Source organism: Xenopus tropicalis, chromosome 1, assembly GCF_000004195.4.
Source record: "Xenopus tropicalis strain Nigerian chromosome 1, UCB_Xtro_10.0, whole genome shotgun sequence".
Taxonomy (NCBI): domain Eukaryota; kingdom Metazoa; phylum Chordata; class Amphibia; order Anura; family Pipidae; genus Xenopus; species Xenopus tropicalis.
Genome location: NC_030677.2, coordinates 1556412 through 1577346, shown reverse-complemented (window position 1 = coordinate 1577346; position 20935 = coordinate 1556412). Strand labels below are relative to the sequence as shown.

The following is a 20935-nucleotide window of genomic DNA, read 5'->3' as shown; positions in this document are numbered from 1 at the left end:
GTTCTAGAAGAGCTCACCAGAAAAGTGTTACACTAGTATAGAATAATACCTGGCACAGTTAGTCTGGATAAGTATCCAGGGCATTTCTCTTGCATGTACTGAAATTGAGCAGGAGTATAGGGAGGGGAGTTTGGCTGATATTATGTCACACCTACTAATAACAGTTCTGCTCTCCGGATCATTGCCTGCTGCAACCTGCACCTCTCCTGTTGCACCGAATGGGAACCCAGGGATATACAGATACTTCCCATTGCTAATAGTGGCTACTGACTATATAAGATCAGCCAGTAAATACAGATATAAAATGGTGCCATGTTGTTTGTCGTTGTTCGAGGGCCGCTCCATTTGGGCTTTATTTCAATGTTTTCTGTATCTGAATTTGAAGAATCTCTTCTTGATAAAAAGGCCCTTTGGCTATACAAAGCAGACATTAGGATTTAAATTTGATCTCTACTGTAATCATTTTTTTGTCATTAGCATAGAAAATAGCAAACAATTATTAGTTGCAGAAAAAGCCAATGTTCCCCGGTGGCTGTGCCTATATTCATTCTACTGAGCAAATCCTCTCTCTGCTCTCTATAAAATGAGGGTTGGATGAGCTGGGCCCCTTACTCTGTTCTACACATGCAACCCTGTATCCCCTGTGTCTCTCTGTGCCACTGACTGCTGCTGGGAAACTTTCTGACCTTATGCTTAATATTGGGGTACATTGGGCTGTATGGGGGTACAATGCTGGGACCCACTGCTGTATGTTCTTCTGTGAAAGTGCTGATCTATCTGGCAATCCTGTGTGTAGGACCCTACAGATCTGGGGTTCATCCCCTGAATCCTGCCTGCCATCTGCAAATCATTAAAGCAGTGAAGGAATATGAATACATGAAGGAAGGAGACATCATGATCGGAGGGGTGATGACTTCACATTTCCATATGAAAAATGTTACATTTCCATGGAGCAAATCCACTAGATTACTCTGTGTTTCGTAAGTTTCAACTCTTAAAGGCACTAAAGAAAACAGGGGTAATAGTTACCAGTAACAGTGGCATAAGTGGAGAGTTTTTGGGGCCTCTCTGTAGAGGAACTTTTGGAAACCCCCTGCAGAGAAACTTTCGGTGCCTGACCCCCCAGTTATATTAGGCAATGACAAGGATGATATCGAACATTCTTTTTTTTCTCTTTAAAATAAGATTTACTCAAGTATGGAATTTTTGAAAAGAAAATTAGATAACGAAAAAACGTCCACCACTATAGAATATAAACTGGCACTTCCTTATGCCATCAGTCTTATGCCACCAGAACAATAGCCTTAACCTAGCGATCCTAGTTGGTGATAACCACAGTGCCCCAAACTGCCATGTCCATGTCTCAGACTATAAAAGTCAAAAGTTTAAGGTTACACTGTTACATTGAGAGTCAACATTTCAGTGAATTTTAATGGGACAATTGCCCCTTGTAGGTTTGTACAATTACAGTTGGCCAGCTGCAGCCTGTTGCCACCATCTTCTCTCACTGCTGCCTCTAAACTAACTGCCCAGACAAACGTGAATCACAAGGGCTCCCTCTTCACCTTCCTGTCCCCTTATCCCCATTTGTGGCGAGTCACTATGGCCACTTATTCCATGACTCTGGCCAGGCTGATGACATATCTTGATGGTGGTAGGTGGGAACCCTATGTACATACAGTAGATGACAAAGTTTTGCTTCTGTGCTAGAAACAACTGGTCTTCAAGGTTTGATGTACTTTAGGAACATTGCACATTAGGAATGTACTTTTAGTTCATTTACATCAGAAGTTGGTTTATCCAATCATATTTTGGTTTATTTATTTCACCATTATCCTTATTAGAAAGGTCTCCAGAGATCATTTTGGACCATGGCCTTATTCACAAATTAGTGTGCCTTTTGACATCAGCAATCTTCAAGGAAACTCACCACTCTAACTCACACTGGGTTTTGAGCTGAAAAAAAACTCTTCTATTTCTGCAATTTGCCACAAGCAAGTTTTTGAAAAACTTCAAAAAAGAAAAACTTCAGTATCATTAAAAAACAAGAAGTAGATGGTTTAAAAGTCTCATACATCTTACACATCTGCCAATGGACATTACCAGTGGTATCTTATCCTGCTTCACCCCACACAAAGCCATAGCATTCTCCATAAAGAAATGGGTTCCATGGTGACATTGACCCTCCTAAAAGGTTTGTTAAATGAAGCAAACCTTTTTCTGAATTCTGTTGAACAACAATGGAATCTTTTCATAGAACAGAACCAATCACATTTGATTAAGCTTTCAAGTAGATCATTTCTCATAGTTAATGATGTTTCATTTTACATTATTTGAGCTACATATAATGCCTGACAGCCTTCAGGCATATTAGATAATGGACTGTCTTCTTGTAAGCTTAGCACAAGCAGATGGATGCCATCTGGGACAATGCAGTAAAATACCAATAGAAAAGATTCTCAAACCAGAAAGCCCCTCTTTAGATTAGCAGTGGTCTCCAACCAGAAGCTTGTGAGCAACATATTGCTCCCCAACCCATTGGATGTTGCTCCCAGTGGCCTCAAAACAGGTTCTTATTTTTGTATTACCAGCTTGAAGGCAAGCTTTAGTTGCATCAAAACCAGATGTACTGCCAAGCAGAGCCTCCTATATTGTATTACCAGCTTGAAGGCAAGCTTTAGTTGCATCAAAACCAGATGTACTGCCAAACAGAGCCTCCTATAGGCTATGAGTTTGTATTGCTCTCCAACTCCTTTTATATTTTAATATTGCTCACAAGTAATAAAGGTTGGGTATCACTGAATTAGAGAAACAAAACTTTCATTTGAAGCAGCATAAGTGGTTCCTCATGGTGAGGGCAGTGAGGGGGTTGGGGAATGCCCTGCCAGGGGATGTTGGGTAGGGGGTTCCTCATGGTGAGGGCAGTGAGGTTGGAAAATGCCCTGCTGGGGGATGTTAGTTAGGGGGTTCCTCGCAGTGAGGGCAGTGAGGAGGTTAGGGAGCCCCGCCGGGGGATGTTGGGTAGGGGGTTCCTCATGGTGAAGGCAGTGAGGTTGCGGAATGCCCTGCCGGGGGGTGTTGGGTAGGGGGTTCCTCACGGTGAGGTCAGTGAGGGGGTTGGGGAATGCCCTGCCGGGGGATGTTGGGTAGGGGGTTCCTCACGGTGAGGGCAGTGAGGGGGTTGGGGAATGCCCTGCCGGGGGATGTTGGGTAGGGGGTTCCTCACGTTGAAGTCAGTGAGGGGGTTGGGGAATGCCCTGCCGGGGGATGTTGGGTAGGGGGTTACTCACGGTGAGGGCAGTGAGGGGGTTTGGGAATGCCCTGCCGGGGGATGTTGGGTAGGGGGTTCCTCACGGTGAGGGCAGTGAGGGGGTTGGGGAATGCCCTGCCGGGGGATGTTGGGTAGGGGGTTCCTCATGGTGAGGGCAGTGAGGTTGGGGAATGCCCTGCTGGGGGATGTTGGGTAGGGGGTTCCTCATGGTGAAGGCAGTGAGGGGGTTGGGGAATGCCCTGCCAGGGGATAATGGGTAGGGGGTTCCTCACGGTTAGGGCAGTGAGGTTGGGGAATGCCCTGCTGGGGGATGTTGGGTAGGGGGTTCCTCACGGTGAGGGCAGTGAGGTTGGGGAATGCCCTGCTGGGAGATGTTAGTTAGGGGGTTCCTCACGGTGAGGGCAGTGAGGAGGTTGGGGAGCCCTGCCGGGGGATGTTGGGTAGGGGGCTCCTCATAGTGAGGGAAGTGAGGTTGGGGAATGCCCTGCCGGGGGATATTGGGTAGGGGGTTCCTCACAGTGAGGGCAGTGAGGAGGTTGGGGAATGCCCTGCCGGGGGATGTTGGGTAGGGGGTTCCTCATGGTGAGGGCAGTGAGGGGGTTGGGGAATGCCCTGCTGGGAGATGTTAGTTAGGGGGTTCCTCATGGTGAGGGCAGTGAGGAGGTTGGGGAGCCCTGCCGGGGGATGTTGGGTAGGGGGTTCCTCATAGTGAGGGAAGTGAGGTTGGGGAATGCCCTGCCGGGGGATATTGGGTAGGGGGTTCCTCACAGTGAGGGCAGTGAGGAGGTTGGGGAATGCCCTGCCGGGGGATGTTGGGTAGGGGGTTCCTCATGGTGAGGGCAGTGAGGGGGTTGGGGAATGCCCTGCTGGGGGGTGTTGGGTAGGGGGTTCCTCATGGTGAGGGCAGTGAGGGGGTTGGGGAATGCCCTGCCGGGGGATGTTGGGTAGGGGGTTCCTCACGGTGAGGGGGTTGGGGAATGCCCTGCCGGGGGATGTTGGGTAGGGGGTTCCTCACGGTGAGGGCAGTGAGGGGGTTGGGGAATACCCTGCCGGGGGATGTTGTAATGGCAGATTTTGTTATTGCTTATAAGAGGGGTTTGGATGATTTCTTGAACAAGCATAATATAATCTCAATGTCAAAAAATCTCCAAATATTTGTATATATATTGGAGGGTTGAACTTGATGGAATTTGGTTTTTTTACAACCCATCATAACTATGTCATTATTTAATTGCACTTTAGACTTTATAAACCTATAATGATGATTATAAAATAATGATAATAATAATATAAGGTTATTATTTCAGTCCAAATCAACAGGGTTACCGCTACTTGGTGGATTTTCGCTATGCCGTTGAGCAAACTAACAAGGATCCGGCCCGGTTACCCAACCTGACCCTGGGGTACCATATATATGATTCCTGTGGGGACCCCCGGAAGGCAGTGAGGAGCATATTACAGATATTATCTGGTACCAGGGAGCCGGTTCCCAATTACTCCTGTGTGGGAAAGAGAAACATTGCTGGGTTTATTGGGGATCTCACCTCAGAGACAACTGTACCCATAGCCCAGATACTGACTCTCTATGGATATTCCCAGGTGAGAGATACATATGAGAAAATGGACTGAAATTAAAGATAAGTGTCTGATAACCATCGGTTGTCAGCCTACCTCTTTTCCCCATTATGGCACAGAAAATGACCCAAACAAGTTTATGTTTTGCTCTGTGGAGAACAAGTGGATAGAGGTGTTAGTGATACTGGCAGCACATGGGCTAAACTTACAGGCACATGTTACAACCAAATGCAGCATTTTTTTGCTTACTGATAATTAGTGATGATCGAAACTGCACCTTTTTACTTTGCCAAAAAATCTGCAAATTGTCACCAAAATACATTGAACTCAATGAGAAGGTGATATTACATTGCAGTTTAGCCTGTTTTGAACTCTGCAATAGCAAATCCATTGCCCTACCATGTTAGAGACGCTCCTTTCCACTATGCCACTTGTTTCCCATTGTACCAGGGTGAATGCTGGCCCACAGTGGGGGCTGTATAGTTGTCTTTATTAATTTAAACACGCTAATAGGCAATATACTTATGTATTATGAATGTATAGCTTTATTTATAAAGGGCTACTTGGATGCACAGTGCTGTACAATCTTACAACACACACAGGGAGGGTATGTAGTATAATAAATACAAGCTAGATACTAGTAGGAGCATTAAAAGCTACAAGTTGATGATCTGATGAAGATGTCCACTTCAATTAAAGGGTTTGCTCACCTTTGAGTTAACGTTTAGTACGATGAAAAGAGTACTATTCTGAGACAATTTGCATTTTGGTCTTTCTATAACATTCTAGAAGTTAACTTAAGTGAACCACCCCTTTAATCCCTCTGTTATGTTACAAATGGACATGTGGCACATCTTTAATTAAAACATCTTTATGTGCCCTTTAATCCAAAATACCCTTTAGTTTTATTAACTTCCCTCCATATCTTGGAGGGTACCAATTTATTTTTGAGGGTTTTGGTCTTTTATCAAGAAAAAAATTCAAATTTATAGTATTTGCTTAGTATTTCATAATTGTTTAATTTGTTCCATTCTACTTAAAAGTTTAGTTACATATCTGTGCACTCTCACCAGCTCAATAACTTCCCACCTAAGGATCTTTATTAGTGTGAATACACACTGGCTGACACTGCCTAAAGTTGCACAGTCTGTTATCCACAATAACCCCCAAAGACATAACAACTAAGAAAGTTACCAATACAGTTGTAATATTGCATAACAAGCATTAATATTATTTTTGTACTAATTGCCATCCACTCTGTTTTCCCCTGCTATGCCCAGGTTTCTCATTGATCATGATTAGTTACAATTTTTTCAACTGTCAAGTCATCCTCTTCTCAAAAACAGATGCACCATCATCACTGATGTGTACACTTTCCCTGCTAGAGAGCATTTAGCCATATAAAACCAACCCCATTTCTCTATAAACCTAAACCCATTATACTGCACAAATCCTTAAATGATGCATTAATCTCAAAAAGCTTATAGAGCGCTAATTAACTTTATATAACCATTAACCATGCTTAACCATATAACCTCTAGCTACTAACAGCTAAGGACAAGTTAAATATAACCCTGAATGAATGTGGAGTGACAGGTGGCATTTGGGGAAGACTGATGATTTTGGTATCCTTGCAAGATAGAGGTTGAAATCATCCTTTCATACGTTTATATATGAATATTTATATGTATGTCCAGTTAGTATTAGGTTTCATATGTGAAATTCTATGTTAGAGATATTGTTTATGTTTTTTTATATAAACCACAGGATTGGGTCTTCGAGTTCAGTACATTTGCCTAGGAATTTGCCTTCCGTAACAGAAATAGACAAGGAGAATCAGCATCCCTGTAGGCTATTGTTAGACTTTGCTACATGGCAGATAGTGAGTCTATGGTGCAGTAACACCTCTTACATACAAGGTTGTGCTGATACATAGCCATGTCCATAGTAGGCAATCCCTGACAATATAATATCTCTTACTGGCAAATGGGTGGGTTTCAAGTGGAATATGATTTATGTTAAACCTGTAAAAAGTTAAGCCTTACTTGTATTAGTGAGGAGAGAGGGTGGGAGAGAAGACACTCCCAAAAGGAACATCAAGACCTCAGAAGCCTCCAACATCGGGTCATGTAAGATAATAGGCCGGGCACCTTAGAATAACTTATTTTATGTGCCAATTAAGAACTGTACTTCATTTGTTATATTCCATTCATGCCTAAAGGATTAAAAGACTCTTCCTGTATTAATACTCATGTTCACTTGTAGATTTTGAGAGTACTCTCCCTTCATCAATCTTCCAGTAAATTATTATATGATATCATTATGGATTATTAATGATTTTTTTTTATAATAATCCATATTTTACATATAACACATGGAATGAAAAACTTCTCCCATTACCTATGAAATCCTCCCTTCAGCAGTTCACACTGTCCTTTAACTTTATCATTGGTACCATGTTTGCAATGTCTTTCCTCTCCCACCCCATTAATCTGTGTCTGTTTACTTGTTCCACCATATAATGAACCCTAGCACCCAGCAAATACCCAGATTCTCTTCATTTTCTAATACTCCACTTCCTATTTAACAGTATATTACACCTACAATTCAAAGATATTCTAAATGTACTGTCTTATTGGTTTCTTTACACAAATTGGAAAACCTGTTGGAATCTGAGGAGCAGTCATTGTCTCCCTTTCTTCTAACTGTTGAAAGGTGTGAAAGGTATAATGGGCCAGATTAAATTTATTAGTCTAATTTATTTTTAAAAATTCCCCAAATACTTCAATGGTTTGTTCAATGGCTGAACGTAACTACCCCGGGTAACCCTGAAATCTATGTTATAATGAGCAGAACTTGGGATGAAGGGAAGATTGTCCCTACAGGGGTAGTCATTGGTTCATTTATGTTGATATAAGAGAAACATTTACAAGCCACATTGGATTACAATAAAGGCAAAATGAATATTTTCAGTTTATTCAGGAAAATATTTGTCTAAGTAAATAAGTTTATATTGACAAATGTTACCTGTTATGTTTAGTTTTTTCAGAGCTTTATCATCTCTCCATATCTACAGATCAGTTACGGAGCAACAGACCCATTGCTCAGTGATAGAGTCACCTTCCCATACTTTTTCCGCACAGTACAAAGTGATGAAGCCAATTATTTTGCTTTGGGCAAATTACTGAGCCATTTTGGCTGGACCTGGGTTGGAATAATTACATCTGATGATATCAGTGGGGAGAGAGAACATCACAGTTTGGCCAAATATCTCTCCAGGGAAGGCGTCTGCATTGAGTTTACAATAAAGATTAATACCAATAAAGAACATACAATGAAACCAAATCAATATGGAATCATAATTCAGGGATCCTCTACCGGTGTCATTATAATTAGTGGAACAGCTTCTACAACGTTTGTGATACAGTTGCCAATTTTAAACAATGTGCTACAAGAAAAAACTTTGATCCTTTCATCTAATTGGGGGAATAACAACATTGTTGTTGGATACGCCGTGGACATATTTAATTACAGTTTGGTGTTTGTGCCACGTTACCATTACGATCTCGGGACTCCTGAAATGAGCAGATTTTTAGAGGATTTACATCCATCAAAATTCCCAGAGGATGAGTTAATTGAAGATATCTTCCTAATGTTTCATTCGTGTTTATCAAAAGACAAAAATAAGAATGAATTGTATAAATATATTTATGGAAACACTCTCTGTAACTGCACTGGGCAGGAGCGTATTACAGAACTTTACTATTTCATTGGAACCAATTCCCCCCGAGTGCATCTGGCAGTTGATATAATGTCTCAGGCACTTCATGAGATGTTGTTTATCAAGGATTTCATACAGTATCCCTATAAGTACCAGGTAATTATCAAGAATTGAGAAAACTGCCCTGTGATTTAAGAACCTATAACACGGCCCCATGAACACCTTCTGTATCATCAAAATGACTGTAGGGGCGGCACAGATGCTGCAGAATAAAGTGTAATGGGTGGAAACTATTGTTCATGCACAGCAAACAGAGGCTGCTCCAATGTGTAAAGCAATGACTATTCAGAATACAAAAATTGCCCAACTCTCGAAATTAGCAATAGATCAAAGAGGGATTATCTGACTCCCCTAATATTATAATATGTGCTGGAAGCATAATATCATTTAATTTGTGAGAATTAATGTATTAACTTATTCATATATCTAACAGGTCAGCAGTGTTCAAATGAATTGTGATTTAAATAAGTATATTCTTTATATAGGAGTTGCACCGTTATTTAAAGAAACACCAATACAGCACCCAAACTGGACCAACCTTCCTGTTTGATGAACATGGGGAGTACATCTCTGGGTTACGGATCTATAACTACATTATATCAGCTGAGGGTTACCTAAACCAAGAGCCCATTGGTGAATTCTTACCATGGGAATCACCAGATCAGCAGCTGAACATCATATCATTTATAGAATGGAAGACAAATACCAATGAAGTGAGAATATTTTATTTAACACTTTATTTTTTCTATAATAATATAAAAGATATGAGGGCTCATTTATGAATACAAGCACAGTTGCCAAGAGCAAGAATAGATACAAAGGTGAGACTGAATTGCCCCTTGCAGGCAGATACCAGATACCTGAATGCATTTATACAAATGGGCACCAGAGAATCCTCTCATTACTGGAAGCTGGAACCTGCCATTAATTCCAGGGTTCCCCTAGCAGGGTGCATCTGCACTAACAATAATGCTAATGCCTTTAATGATGCTGCATACACTGGAAATGTTATTATCCAGTCTGTGAAATCCTGCAACTTGCTCAAAATTAATAAAAAAAACCAGAATATCACTCATGTATTATAAGGGATAATGTACCCCCTACTGTAAATGATAAGGATATTAGCAGTCACTGAGGGGTTCTGTGCCCCCCATATAAAGGCACAAGGCTGCAGGCTGAGTTATACAGGGAACTCTGAGTATCACTCATGTATTATAAGGGATAATGTACCCCCTACTGTAAATGATAAGGATATTAGCAGTCACTGAGGGGTTCTGTGCCCATATAAAGGCACAAGGCTGCAGGCTGAGTTATACAGGGAACTCTGAGTATCACTCATGTATTATAAGGGATAATGTACCCCCTACTGTAAATGATAAGGATATTAGCATTCACTGAGGGGTTCTGTGCCCCCCATATAAAGGCACAAGGCTGCAGGCTGAGTTATACAGGGAACTCTGAGTATCACTCATGTATTATAATGGATAATATACCCCCTACTGTAAATGATAAGGATATTAGCAGCCACTGAGGGGTTCTGTGCCCCCCATATAAAGGCACAAGGCTGCAGGCTGAGTTATACAGGGAACTCTGAGTATCACTCATGTATTATAAGGGATAATGTACCCCCTACTGTAAATGATAAGGATATTAGCAGTCACTGAGGGGCTCTGTGCCCATATAAAGGCACAAGGCTGCAGGCTGAGTTATACAGGGAACTCTGAGTATCACTCATGTATTATAAGGGATAATGTACCCCCTACTGTAAATGATAAGGATATTAGCAGTCACTGAGGGGTTCTGTGCCCATATAAAGGCACAAGGCTGCAGGCTGAGCTATATAGGGAACAATATCCACCATGGCAGCTCAACAGCAATCTACATGTGCCCAGCTACTTGCTTTGCAAAAGCCAGGATACAGTACAAGCAACTGCCTTGCAAGAGACTACTAAAACCCAAGCAAAGTTGTTGGCTGTGGCAGTACAGCAGTTTGCTCCTTGGCTGGATGTATGTCAAGGGGAGTCTTTGGCACTGCTCACTCTAATTAGACACCAAAAACCATGCTTAAGCAAGCGGTTCAAAAACATGGTTAAGACTGGGATTGTTTATTGCCTGCACTATTATTTGCCACTTTGGAGGTGCCTCAGGCATCCACAGGTCTCCTCATTTGGGGATCTATACAAGCACAGGTCCTGGGTAACGTATGATATCATAAAGAAGGCTTGGGAGAGTGAAGTTACTCCCCACAAAAGTGTTTTGGAGAATGTCTACCAAATAATGGAAATTATTTCAGGGGTGATGCTACTGGTTAAGGAACATTTGCTGAGTGCCCAAGAAGCTCAATGCTGGTTATACAACTGGTCATCTAAGATGAGGCACTTCCTTGTGGGGGACATAGTGGCAGGACTTATCTCCACCATAGAGAGTTTTTGGCCAGGTGGCAGGTACCATTTGTAGACAAAGTTGGGGAGGTGCTCTATAAGGCTCACCAACCTCGTAAGAGAAAGTTTTACCAAATCTACCATATAAATTTGTGGAAGGATAGTTACCCAATGTCTACTCTGGCTAGTGTGAAACCTGGGCCTCAGGTTGGTGCTGACAGTGTTCTGGTAGCAACAACATTAAATAACCAGACCCGGCGAGTGGAGGAGTGATTTTTTTTCTGATTTGCCTGGGGACACAAATGTTGTAGAGCATGATATTATTTCAGAGGGTGTGTATGTTTAAGGCCTATAGGCTTGCAGGAAAGTCAATAGTTGAGTCCCTTCATGCTGGTTCCTAAGCCCAACTGTACTTTGCCCATTCTGCAATGACTTCCAGAAACTCAATAAAGTATCCAAATTTGATGCCTACCTTATTCCCAGGGTTGGGAAAGGTTAGATCCCACTCATTTTATCACCACCTTGGACCTCACAAAATGGTACTGGCTAATACCCCTGACCAAGGTAGCAATGGAACAAACTGCAAACTCCACTCAGAATGTCCTTTTTCAATCAATACAGGAGTATTCCATTTGGTTTGCAGACTGCATTGATTATGTTCCAGAGGGCAAAACTTTTTGTGGCCCCACATATATGTATAAATATATATACTGTATATATTCTTGCATGTCCTCCTACTAGACAACATGCAGTTTCTAATGTAGGTTATAGAACAAAAATCACATTCAACAGTTTGTCCATCAAAAATACAAGATATGAAGAAAATAGAATGCTTACAGAGAAACAAAATACAACAAACAAATTAACTATGCCCAGTGGATAAACTAACGAAAGAAAAGTTTAATCGAGGTTAATTTTGCTTAGAAATGATATGCTCATAGATTATTGAAATAAATCTTTATACAGTATACAACATTTTATAAATCTGATCCTTATTTCTTGTATCAATAACATTAAAGCAAAATGACCATGTATTTTTAAAAGGGTTTCCAGATTTAGCTTTGCTTGTTTTTGCTTTGATGGCCCCTTGCCGGCTCAGCTGATAAAGATAAGAAATAATTTCTGTTATAGGAGGGGTTTCCTCTTTTAGCCAATAATAAAATAATGCTATTTTAGAGGCAGCCATAAATAAAATTATAATTGATTCATTTTTTTGTGTTAAGGAGACTGGTAACATGCTTGGTAACTCCTCCTCTTTTTTTATGTGTAATAGAGTGAAACTAGGAGATAACTTTATATTTAAATTCAACCTGTGGTTCATGAATCTTTCCACCATGTTCCAGAAGTTCCCAATCTTTGAACAGTCTCTCTTTTTTAGATCCCAAGAGCTCAATGTTCAGACAACTGTCTCCCTGGCTTCAGGAAGGCACCAAAGCCCGGAGCCCAGTCCTGCTGTTATGACTGTGTCCCGTGTTCTGAGGGAGAGATCTCCAATACAACTGGTACAAATGCATGGTTTTTGAAAATGCATCAAGTATTATAGCTTGAAAATCTATGAAATGATTAAAATCCAGAACACAGAGAGAGTGGTAGAGAGAAATGGCAAGAAGTTTCTTTCCCTTCAAAACCTTAATGTGGCCCAAACTTTTATCAGTAAATAGGCGATTACTGAATTCTTTAGTCAATGTTAGATAACTACTACCCATCAGTGCCATATTTATGATTAGTTTGTTTGTAAATGTAGGGACCCCAAGGAATTGGGCCCCTTTAGTTGGTTTCCCTTTAGACAGGCACCAGAGGGTGGCCTTATGAATTTGGACACCTAAAGGTGGTCCTAGATGTTTATGTGTGAAAAGGGAGTTTTCCTGTTATTCAGCAGCAACCACTAGGTGGCAGTGTACTGCAATATAAAAAGGGATGTGACGGTCTTAGTCCTGGGACCCCCCTCGTAAGAGGTTATCTACAGGCTTGAGAGATCAGAGAGATTCTGTAATAGGTCACTCTAGGAGTGACAGGCAGGCTAGAGAGAACGGGCAGAGATAGCCACAACAGGGAAGAGAGGTTAAGACCCCCCAGCATTCATGGCTGGAGTTCAGGACCTGTAGTGTGTAGTAAGGGGAGCCAAGTCAGCACCTGGGAGTGTTCCCAGTGAAGGGACCCTACGCGTGGACCGGGGTGAGTTCCTAGGTGGGATCATCAGGCGGGAGTACCGGGGGCGGCCCAAAGAGAGAGTGTGAGCCGTCTGTGTGACATCCTCTGAAGTGTTCTGCCTGCATCAATAAACAAGTTCATCTGGTTCACCATTTTAACCGGTGTCTTGGCTGTTCATATACTGAGGATCCTCAACTGCCTGGTAAGCAGCTACCCCAAGGGAGGGGCAAGGTACTGGGAGTCCTGTAGCGCCACATGCAGGAAATTGCGTGTTAAAAGTACAGTAGCCAAAATAGGGTTACATAATTTATTTTAAAAATGAAGAATATATATATATATTTTTTAAAATGTAGATGATTCCCCCAAAATATTTACCATTTAACCTGTCTGTTAAGGTGATTTTCATGGGAAACAACTTCCCTACCATGCATGTACTGACCAGAAACCTTCAACTACTGAACCGCTCTGTACCAGGGATCAGCACCTACCCAGACTTTGCCACGAAAATGGAAAACAATGATTTAATATGGTTTTTTGCCAGTTAATACTGATAGTCACTGATTGGTATCAAAAACTGGACATTCCTTATTCCTTAGTAGTTATTGGGTACCTGCAGTCACTCTGGGTTTGATTGGGACTGTCCCCTTAATAGATGTGCAAAATTATGTATCAGGTGATCCTTTATCTTATATTTGCTGCCAGTACCAACCTATTGGCCCTAATGCCCCAACCATTGAGTTACAGGCAATCTGTGTGATTTGTAATTTATTAAAAATCTGGAAAAGTGCGTCTGCAAAACTGCTTGTGTCTTAAACTCAAATGTAATTCTAATGGATTAATCTAAGGGGCATTTACTTAATGTTTGTATTTAATTTTTTTTCACAATTTGTGTTTTTGTTGTGCTTAAACTCAAATTTTTCATGTAAAAAGAATTATGAATTTTTCACGATTTATTAAGAGTATAAAACACAAAAAACACTAATACAAAACTTTGCCAACTAAAATCTGTAGCGGTCGTGTAGAAGTCAATGGGAGCTGTCATATTGTAACAATCTTTATTTCATTTGTGGTTTTAGAGGTTTTTGGGTTCTTTTCTATTTTCCATGAAGATTCAACATAAAACCATGAAAATTTTCTGATTTTCATTCAACATTTTAATTTGTTTGTTTTCAGTTCAGATCTCTTAATAAATGACTAGAAATTCATGGTTTTAGTGAAAATAAGTTTAGTTTCAAAAACTTTTAGAATTAGAATGTTAATAAACCTGCCCCTCAGTGGCTGCATCTGCTGCACACAGGCTTATAAAATAATCAGGCTTTTACCTCCTGTATTATTCTTGTCTCTGCTTTCTTGTACTCTCACCAATATAGGCAGAGTAATGCACACAGGATGATTTTTCTTCCACCTACCAGTATGAGGTTTCCTCATCTAGAGGCAATATCCTTTCCTTTAGGGGCAGATTTATGAAAATGTGAGTTTAGATCTTAATACATAAAAACTCACCTACGTTCTATTCATTCCTACGGGATTTTTAGAAGCATATTTAACAAATGGTGAGTTCCAACTTCCATCCATTGAAAAATACGCTTCTCAAAAACCCATAGGAATGAATAGAACATAGGGGAGTTTTTATGTATTAAGATCTAGGGGCTGATTTACTAACCCACGAATCCGACCCGAATTGAAAAAGTTCCGACTTGAAAACGAACATTTTGCGACTTTTTCGTATGTTTTGCGATTTTTTCGGCGTCTTTACGAATTTTTCGTTACCAATACGATTTTTGCGTAAAAACGCGAGTTTTTCGTAGCCTTTACGAAAGTTACGTAAAATCTTGCGCTTTTTCCGTAGCGTTAAAACTTACGCGAAAAGTTGCGCCTTTTTCGTAGCGTTAAAACTTAAAAGGTGCGAAGTTTCGCGTAAGTTTTAACGCTACGAAAAAAGCGCAACTTTTTGCGCAAGTTTTAACGCTACGAAAAATCGCAAGATTTTACGCAACTTTCGTAATGGCTACGATATACTCGCGTTTTTACGCAAAAATCGTATTGGTAACGAAAAATTCGTAAAGACGCCGAAAAAATCGCAAAAATACGAAAAAATCGCAAAATACCGATCTTTACGAAAAAAACGCTATCGGACTCATTTCGACCCGTTCGTGGGTTAGTAAATGTGCCCCCTAAACTCACATTTTCATAAATCTGCCCCATAGCATTTATGCATGTTGTTATTGTACAAAGTACATTAGTAATGAGCAATTCTTTCACCAGGCAAGGATTCACAGCCAAATTCCAAATTTTGCCATTGCCAAATTTTTTTGCAAAACTGCAGCAAACATTTGGAGCAAAAAATTTGCAGTTGCACCGAAAAAAAGCATATAAAAAAAGGGTGACTATGGGGGAGGCATTTATCAAAGCTTTGGTGTACATCTTCCCTATTAAATCAAAATAATAAAAGTGAGGGTTTAGATTCAGAGCATGGTGATCTGGGTTTGTTATCTGGAATATTTTGTCTGAAATTTGAATTACGATACCCAAAGGCTACTACAAAACATTCCAATATTAAATAAACCCAACGAGATTGTTTTACAGTAGTTCCCATTAAGTACAAGGTAATATGTTCCTGCTACAGAGCGTACCTTAAAAAAGAAATTAGCATATGTTAATCAAAGTAATTTTCCTTTAATATCGGAATTTTAGAGACACTTTCTAAAGTAAAACTATAGGGAGGGGGACTAGGTAAGCAACCCAGAAAGAAATTAAATGGTGAAAGGGCCAGGGTCCACATATACATCAATCAACCTTTATTGAGTTAAGGACAACAATATTCCTCAGAACTGGCACCTGGCATATAGGGGTATATATGTAGGCAGCCCATGGGTGTCCTCATACAGTATATGTATCATGTACACCCAACTTGCACAGGGAGCACCTGTATCTGTGAGGCACATCCAGAGACCCGTATTTATTGCTTTGATAGGCACCAGTGTTTTGTGTTTGTGCAAGGCAAGCATTTTGCACAATTTCAGCTATTGGCCTACCCATAAATAAATTAGCCCTATAGTTTAATTGAATGTTTAATAATGTTTTTGAAGTTTAGAAGTCCTCTATATTATCTGACATTTCACCATGATTTCTTTCCGCCTTTACAGACAGTGAGAGCTGTATCCGATGTCCAGATGTGGAATGGCCTAATGAGGAGAAAAGTCAATGTATTGCAAAGATGGAAGAATTTCTTTCATACAGTGATGATGTAATTTCTGTCATTTGTTTATTCATCTCAGTTCTATTTTTCCTTATAACTGAGGTTATATTGGGAGTGTTCATTAAATACCAGGATACCCCCATAGTGAGAGCCAACAACCGGAGCCTGAGCTTCCTCCTCCTTGTCTCCATCAAGCTGAGCTTCCTCAGTGTGTTTCTGTTCCTCGGTCGCCCTGTGGATATAACCTGCATGCTGCGCATCATCACTTTTGGAATCACCTTCTCCATAGCTGTCTCTTCTCTCCTGGCCAAGACTATCATGGTTTGTGTTGCTTTCAAAGCCACCAAGCCAGGGAGCTCATGGAGAAAATGGCTGGGAGTCAAACTGTCCAATTCTGTAGTCTTGTTCTGCTCATCCATTCAAATAATCATCTGCATGACTTGGTTGGCCATTTCTCCTCCCTTTCAGGAACTGGACATTCACACTTCCCCTGGAACCATCATCATTCAGTGCAATGAGGGCTCAGCTATTGGCTTTTACTCAGTTATTGGGTATATGGGGCTTCTGGCAGCTGTTAGTTTTGTTTTAGCATTTTTAGCTCGGAGCTTACCGGACAGTTTTAATGAGGCCAAGTACATCACTTTCAGCATGCTGCTCTTCTGCAGTGTTTGGATCACAATGATCCCGGCCTATCTGAGCACCAAAGGCAAAAACACTGTGTGTGTGGAGATATTTGCCATACTCACCTCAAGCGCGGGCCTTTTAGCCTCTATATTTCTGCCCAAATGTTACACAATACTACTCAGGCCAGAACTCAATATAAAAACTAGTTTGCTTAGAAACTAATAGAAATAATATTACAAACACCATTACAAGTTTTGCATCTTTTGGAGTACGCACTATGTAGTTAATATGCATATACATTTTAAATGCCATGAAAAAGCTGTAAAATATATTGAATATTACAAAACATGTAAGGTGGCATTTTGTACGGTCTGTATGCTATTAATATTGATATTTTAATAAAAATGTGATTTTTTTTTTAACTGAAATTTTGAGTTGAGTTTGGGATATTTTTTTAATGTGGTTTTTAAGTTTTACTGCTTCTCTCCCAGCACTCCCTCTGCAGGCCTTCCTTCCTGTCAGCTCCTCTCCCAGCACTTCCTCTGCAGGCCTTCCTTCCTGTCAGCTCCTCTCCCAGCACTTTCTCTGCAGGCCTTCCTTCCTGTCAGCTCCTCTCCCAGCACTTCCTCTGCAGGCCTTCCTTCCTGTGAGCTCTTCTCCCAGTACTTCCTCTGCAGGCCTTCCTTCCTGTCAGCTCCTCTCCCAGCACTTTCTCTGCAGGCCTTCCTTCCTGTCAGCTCCTCTCCCAGCACTACCTATGCAGGCCTTCCTTCCTGTCAGTTCCTCTCTCAGCACTACCTATGCAGGCCTTCCTTCCTGTCAGCTCCTCTCCCAGCACTACCTATGCAGGCCTTCCTTCCTGTCAGTTCCTCTCCCAGCACTTCCTCTGCAGGCCTTCCTTCCTGTCAGTTCCTCTCCCAGCACATCCTCTACAGGCCTTCCTTCCTGTCAGTTCCTCTCCCAGCACATCCTCTACAGGCCTTCCTTCCTGACACCTTCTCTCCCAGCTCTACCTCTGCAGGCCTTCCTTCCTGTCAGCTCCTCTCCCAGCAATACCTCTGCAGGCCTTCCTTCCTGTCAGTTCCTCTCCCAGTACTACCTCTGCAGGCCTTCCTTCCTGTCAGATCCTCTCCCAGTACTACCTCTGCAGGCCTTCCTTCCTGTCAGTTCCTCTCCCAGCACTACCTATGCAGGCCTTCCTTCCTGTCAGCTCCTCTCCCAGCACTACCTATACAGGCCTTCCTTCCTGTCAGTTCCTCTCCCAGCACTACCTATGCAGGACTTCCTTCCTGTCAGCTCCTCTCCAGCACGACCTCTGCAGGCCTTCCTTCATGTCAGTTTCTCTCCCAGCACTACCTATGCAGGCCTTCCTTCCTGTCAGCTCCTCTCCCAGCACTACCTATACAGGCCTTCCTTCCTGTCAGTTCCTCACCCAGCACTACCTATGCAGGACTTCCTTCCTGTCAGCTCCTCTCCCAGCACTACCTCTGCAGGCCTTCCTTCCTCTCAGTTCCTCTCCCAGTACTTCCTCTGTAGGCTTTCCTTCCTGTCAGTTCCTCTCCCAGTACTTCCTCTGCAGGCCTTCCTCCCTGTCAGTTCCTTTCCCAGCATTTCCTCTTAAGGCCTTCCTTCCTGCCAGATCCTCTCCCAGCACTTCCTCTGCAGGCCTTCCTTCCTGTCAGTTCCTCTCTCAGCACTTCCTCTGCAGGCCTTCCTTCCTGTCAGCTACTCTCCCAGCACTTCCTCTGCAGGCCTTTCTTCCTGTCAGTTCATCTCCCAGCACTTCATCTGCATGCCTTCCTTCCTGTCAGCTCCTCTCCCAGCACTTCCTCTGCAGGCTTTCCTTCCTATCAGATCCTCTCTCAGCACTCCCTCTGCAGGCCTTCCTTCCTATCAACTCCTCTCCCAGCACTTCCTCTGCAGGCTTTCCTCCATGTCAGCTCCTTTCCCAGCATTCCCTCTGCAAGCCTTTCTTCTTTTCAACTCCTCTCCCAGCTCTTCCTCTGCAGGCCTTCCTTCCTGACAACTCCTCTCCCAGCACTTCCTCTGCATGCTTTCCTCCATGTCAGCTCCTTTCTCAGCACTCCCTCTGCAGGCCTTCCTTCCTGTCAGCTCCTTTCTCAGCACTCCCTCTGCAGGCCTTCCTTCCTGTCAGATCCTCTCCCAGCACTTCCTTTGCAGGCCTTCCTTCCTGCCTGTCAGCTCCTCTCCCAGCACTATCTCTGCAGGCCTTCCTTCCTGCCTGTCAGCTCCTCTCCCAGTACTACCTCTGCAGGCCTTTCTTCTTGCCTGTCAGCTCATCTCCCAGCACTATCTCTGCAGGCCTTCCTTCCTGTCAGTTCCTCTCCCAGCACTTCCTCTGCAGGCCTTTCTTCATGTCAGCTCCTTTCCTATCACTTCCTCTGCAGGCTTTCCTCCATGTCAGCTCCTTTCTCAGCACTCCCTCTGCAGGCCTTCCTTCCTGTTAGCTCCTTTCTCAGCACTCCCTCTGCAGGCCTTCCTTCCTGTCAGATCCTCTACCAGTACTTTCTCTGCAGGCCTTCCTTCATGTCAGCTCCTCTCCCAGCACTTCCTCTGCAGGCCTTCTTCCCTATCAGCTCCTCTCCCAGCACTTCCTCTGCAGGCCTTCCTTCCTGTCAGATACTTTCCCAGCACTTCCTCTGCAGGCCTTCCTTCTTGTCAGTTCCTTTCCCAGCATTTCCTCTTCAGGCCTTCCTTCCTATCAGATCCTCTACCAGTACTTTCTCTGCAGGCCTTCCTTCATGTCAGCTTTTCTCCCAGCACTTCCTCTGCAGGCCTTCCTCCCTATCAACTCCTCTCCCAGCACTTCCTCTGCAGGCCTTCCTTCCTGTCAGTTCCTCTCTCAGCACTTCCTCTGCAGGCCTTCCTTCCTGTCAGCTACTCTCCCAGCACTTCCTTTGCAGGCCTTTCTTCCTGTCAGTTCATCTCCCAGCACTTCATCTGCAGGCTTTCCTTCCTATCAACTCCTCTCCCAGCACTTCCTCTGCAGGCTTTCCTTCCTATCAGATCCTCTCTCAGCACTCCCTCTGCAGGCCTTCCTTCCTATCAACTCCTCTCCCAGCACTTCCTCTGCAGGCTTTCCTCCATGTCAGCTCCTTTCCCAGAACTCCCTCTGCAAGCCTTCCTTCTTTTCAACTCCTCTCCCAGCTCTTCCTCTGCAGGCCTTCCTTCCTGTGAACTCCTCTCCCAGCACTCCCTCTGCAGGCCTTCCTTCCTGACAACTCCTCTCCCAGCACTTCCTCTGCATGCTGTCCTCCATGTCAGCTCCTTTCTCAGCACTCCCTCTGCAGGCCTTCCTTCCTGTCAGCTCCTTTCTCAGCACTCCCTCTGCAGGCCTTCCTTCCTGTCAGATCCTCTCCCAGCACTTCCTTTGCAGGCCTTCCTTCCTGCCAGCTCCTCTCCCAGTACTACCTCTGCAGGCCTTCCTTCCTGCCTGTCAGCTCCTCTCCCAGCACTATCTCTGCAGGCCTTCCTTCCTGTCAGTTCCTCTCCCAGCACTTCCTCTGCAGGCCTTTCTTCATGTCAGCTCCTTTCCTATCACTTCCTCTGCAGGCTTTCCTCCATGTCAGCTCCTTTCTCAGCACTCCCTCTGCAGGCCTTCCTTCCTGTTAGCTCCTTTCTCAGCACTCCCTCTGCAGGCCTTCCTTCCTGTCAGATCCTCTACCAGTACTTTCTCTGCAGGCCTTCCTTCATGTCAGCTCCTCTCCCAGCACTTCCTCTGCAGGCCTTCTTCCCTATCAGCTCCTCTCCCAGCACTTCCTCTGCAGGCCTTCCTTCCTGTCAGATACTTTCCCAGCACTTCCTCTGCAGGCCTTCCTTCTTGTCAGTTCCTTTCCCAGCATTTCCTCTTCAGGCCTTCCTTCCTGTCAGATCCTCTACCAGTACTTTCTCTGCAGGCCTTCCTTCATGTCAGCTCTTCTCCCAGCACTTCC

The 20935-nt window shown here is 43.2% G+C and overlaps 1 protein-coding gene across 1 annotated transcript; it reads left to right on the top strand.

Annotated features, from left to right (window-relative positions):
* Window positions 1-729: 729 nt before the first annotated feature.
* Window positions 730-17204, top strand: xv2r1 (pheromone receptor-like). The gene is made up of 6 exons (XM_018089656.1): window positions 730-980; window positions 4579-4870; window positions 7923-8723; window positions 9116-9340; window positions 12387-12510; window positions 16306-17204. Exons 1-6 carry the CDS (start codon window positions 730-732, stop codon window positions 17202-17204), a joined length of 2592 nt encoding a protein of 863 aa, XP_017945145.1.
* The last annotated feature ends 3731 nt before the right edge of the window (window positions 17205-20935 follow it).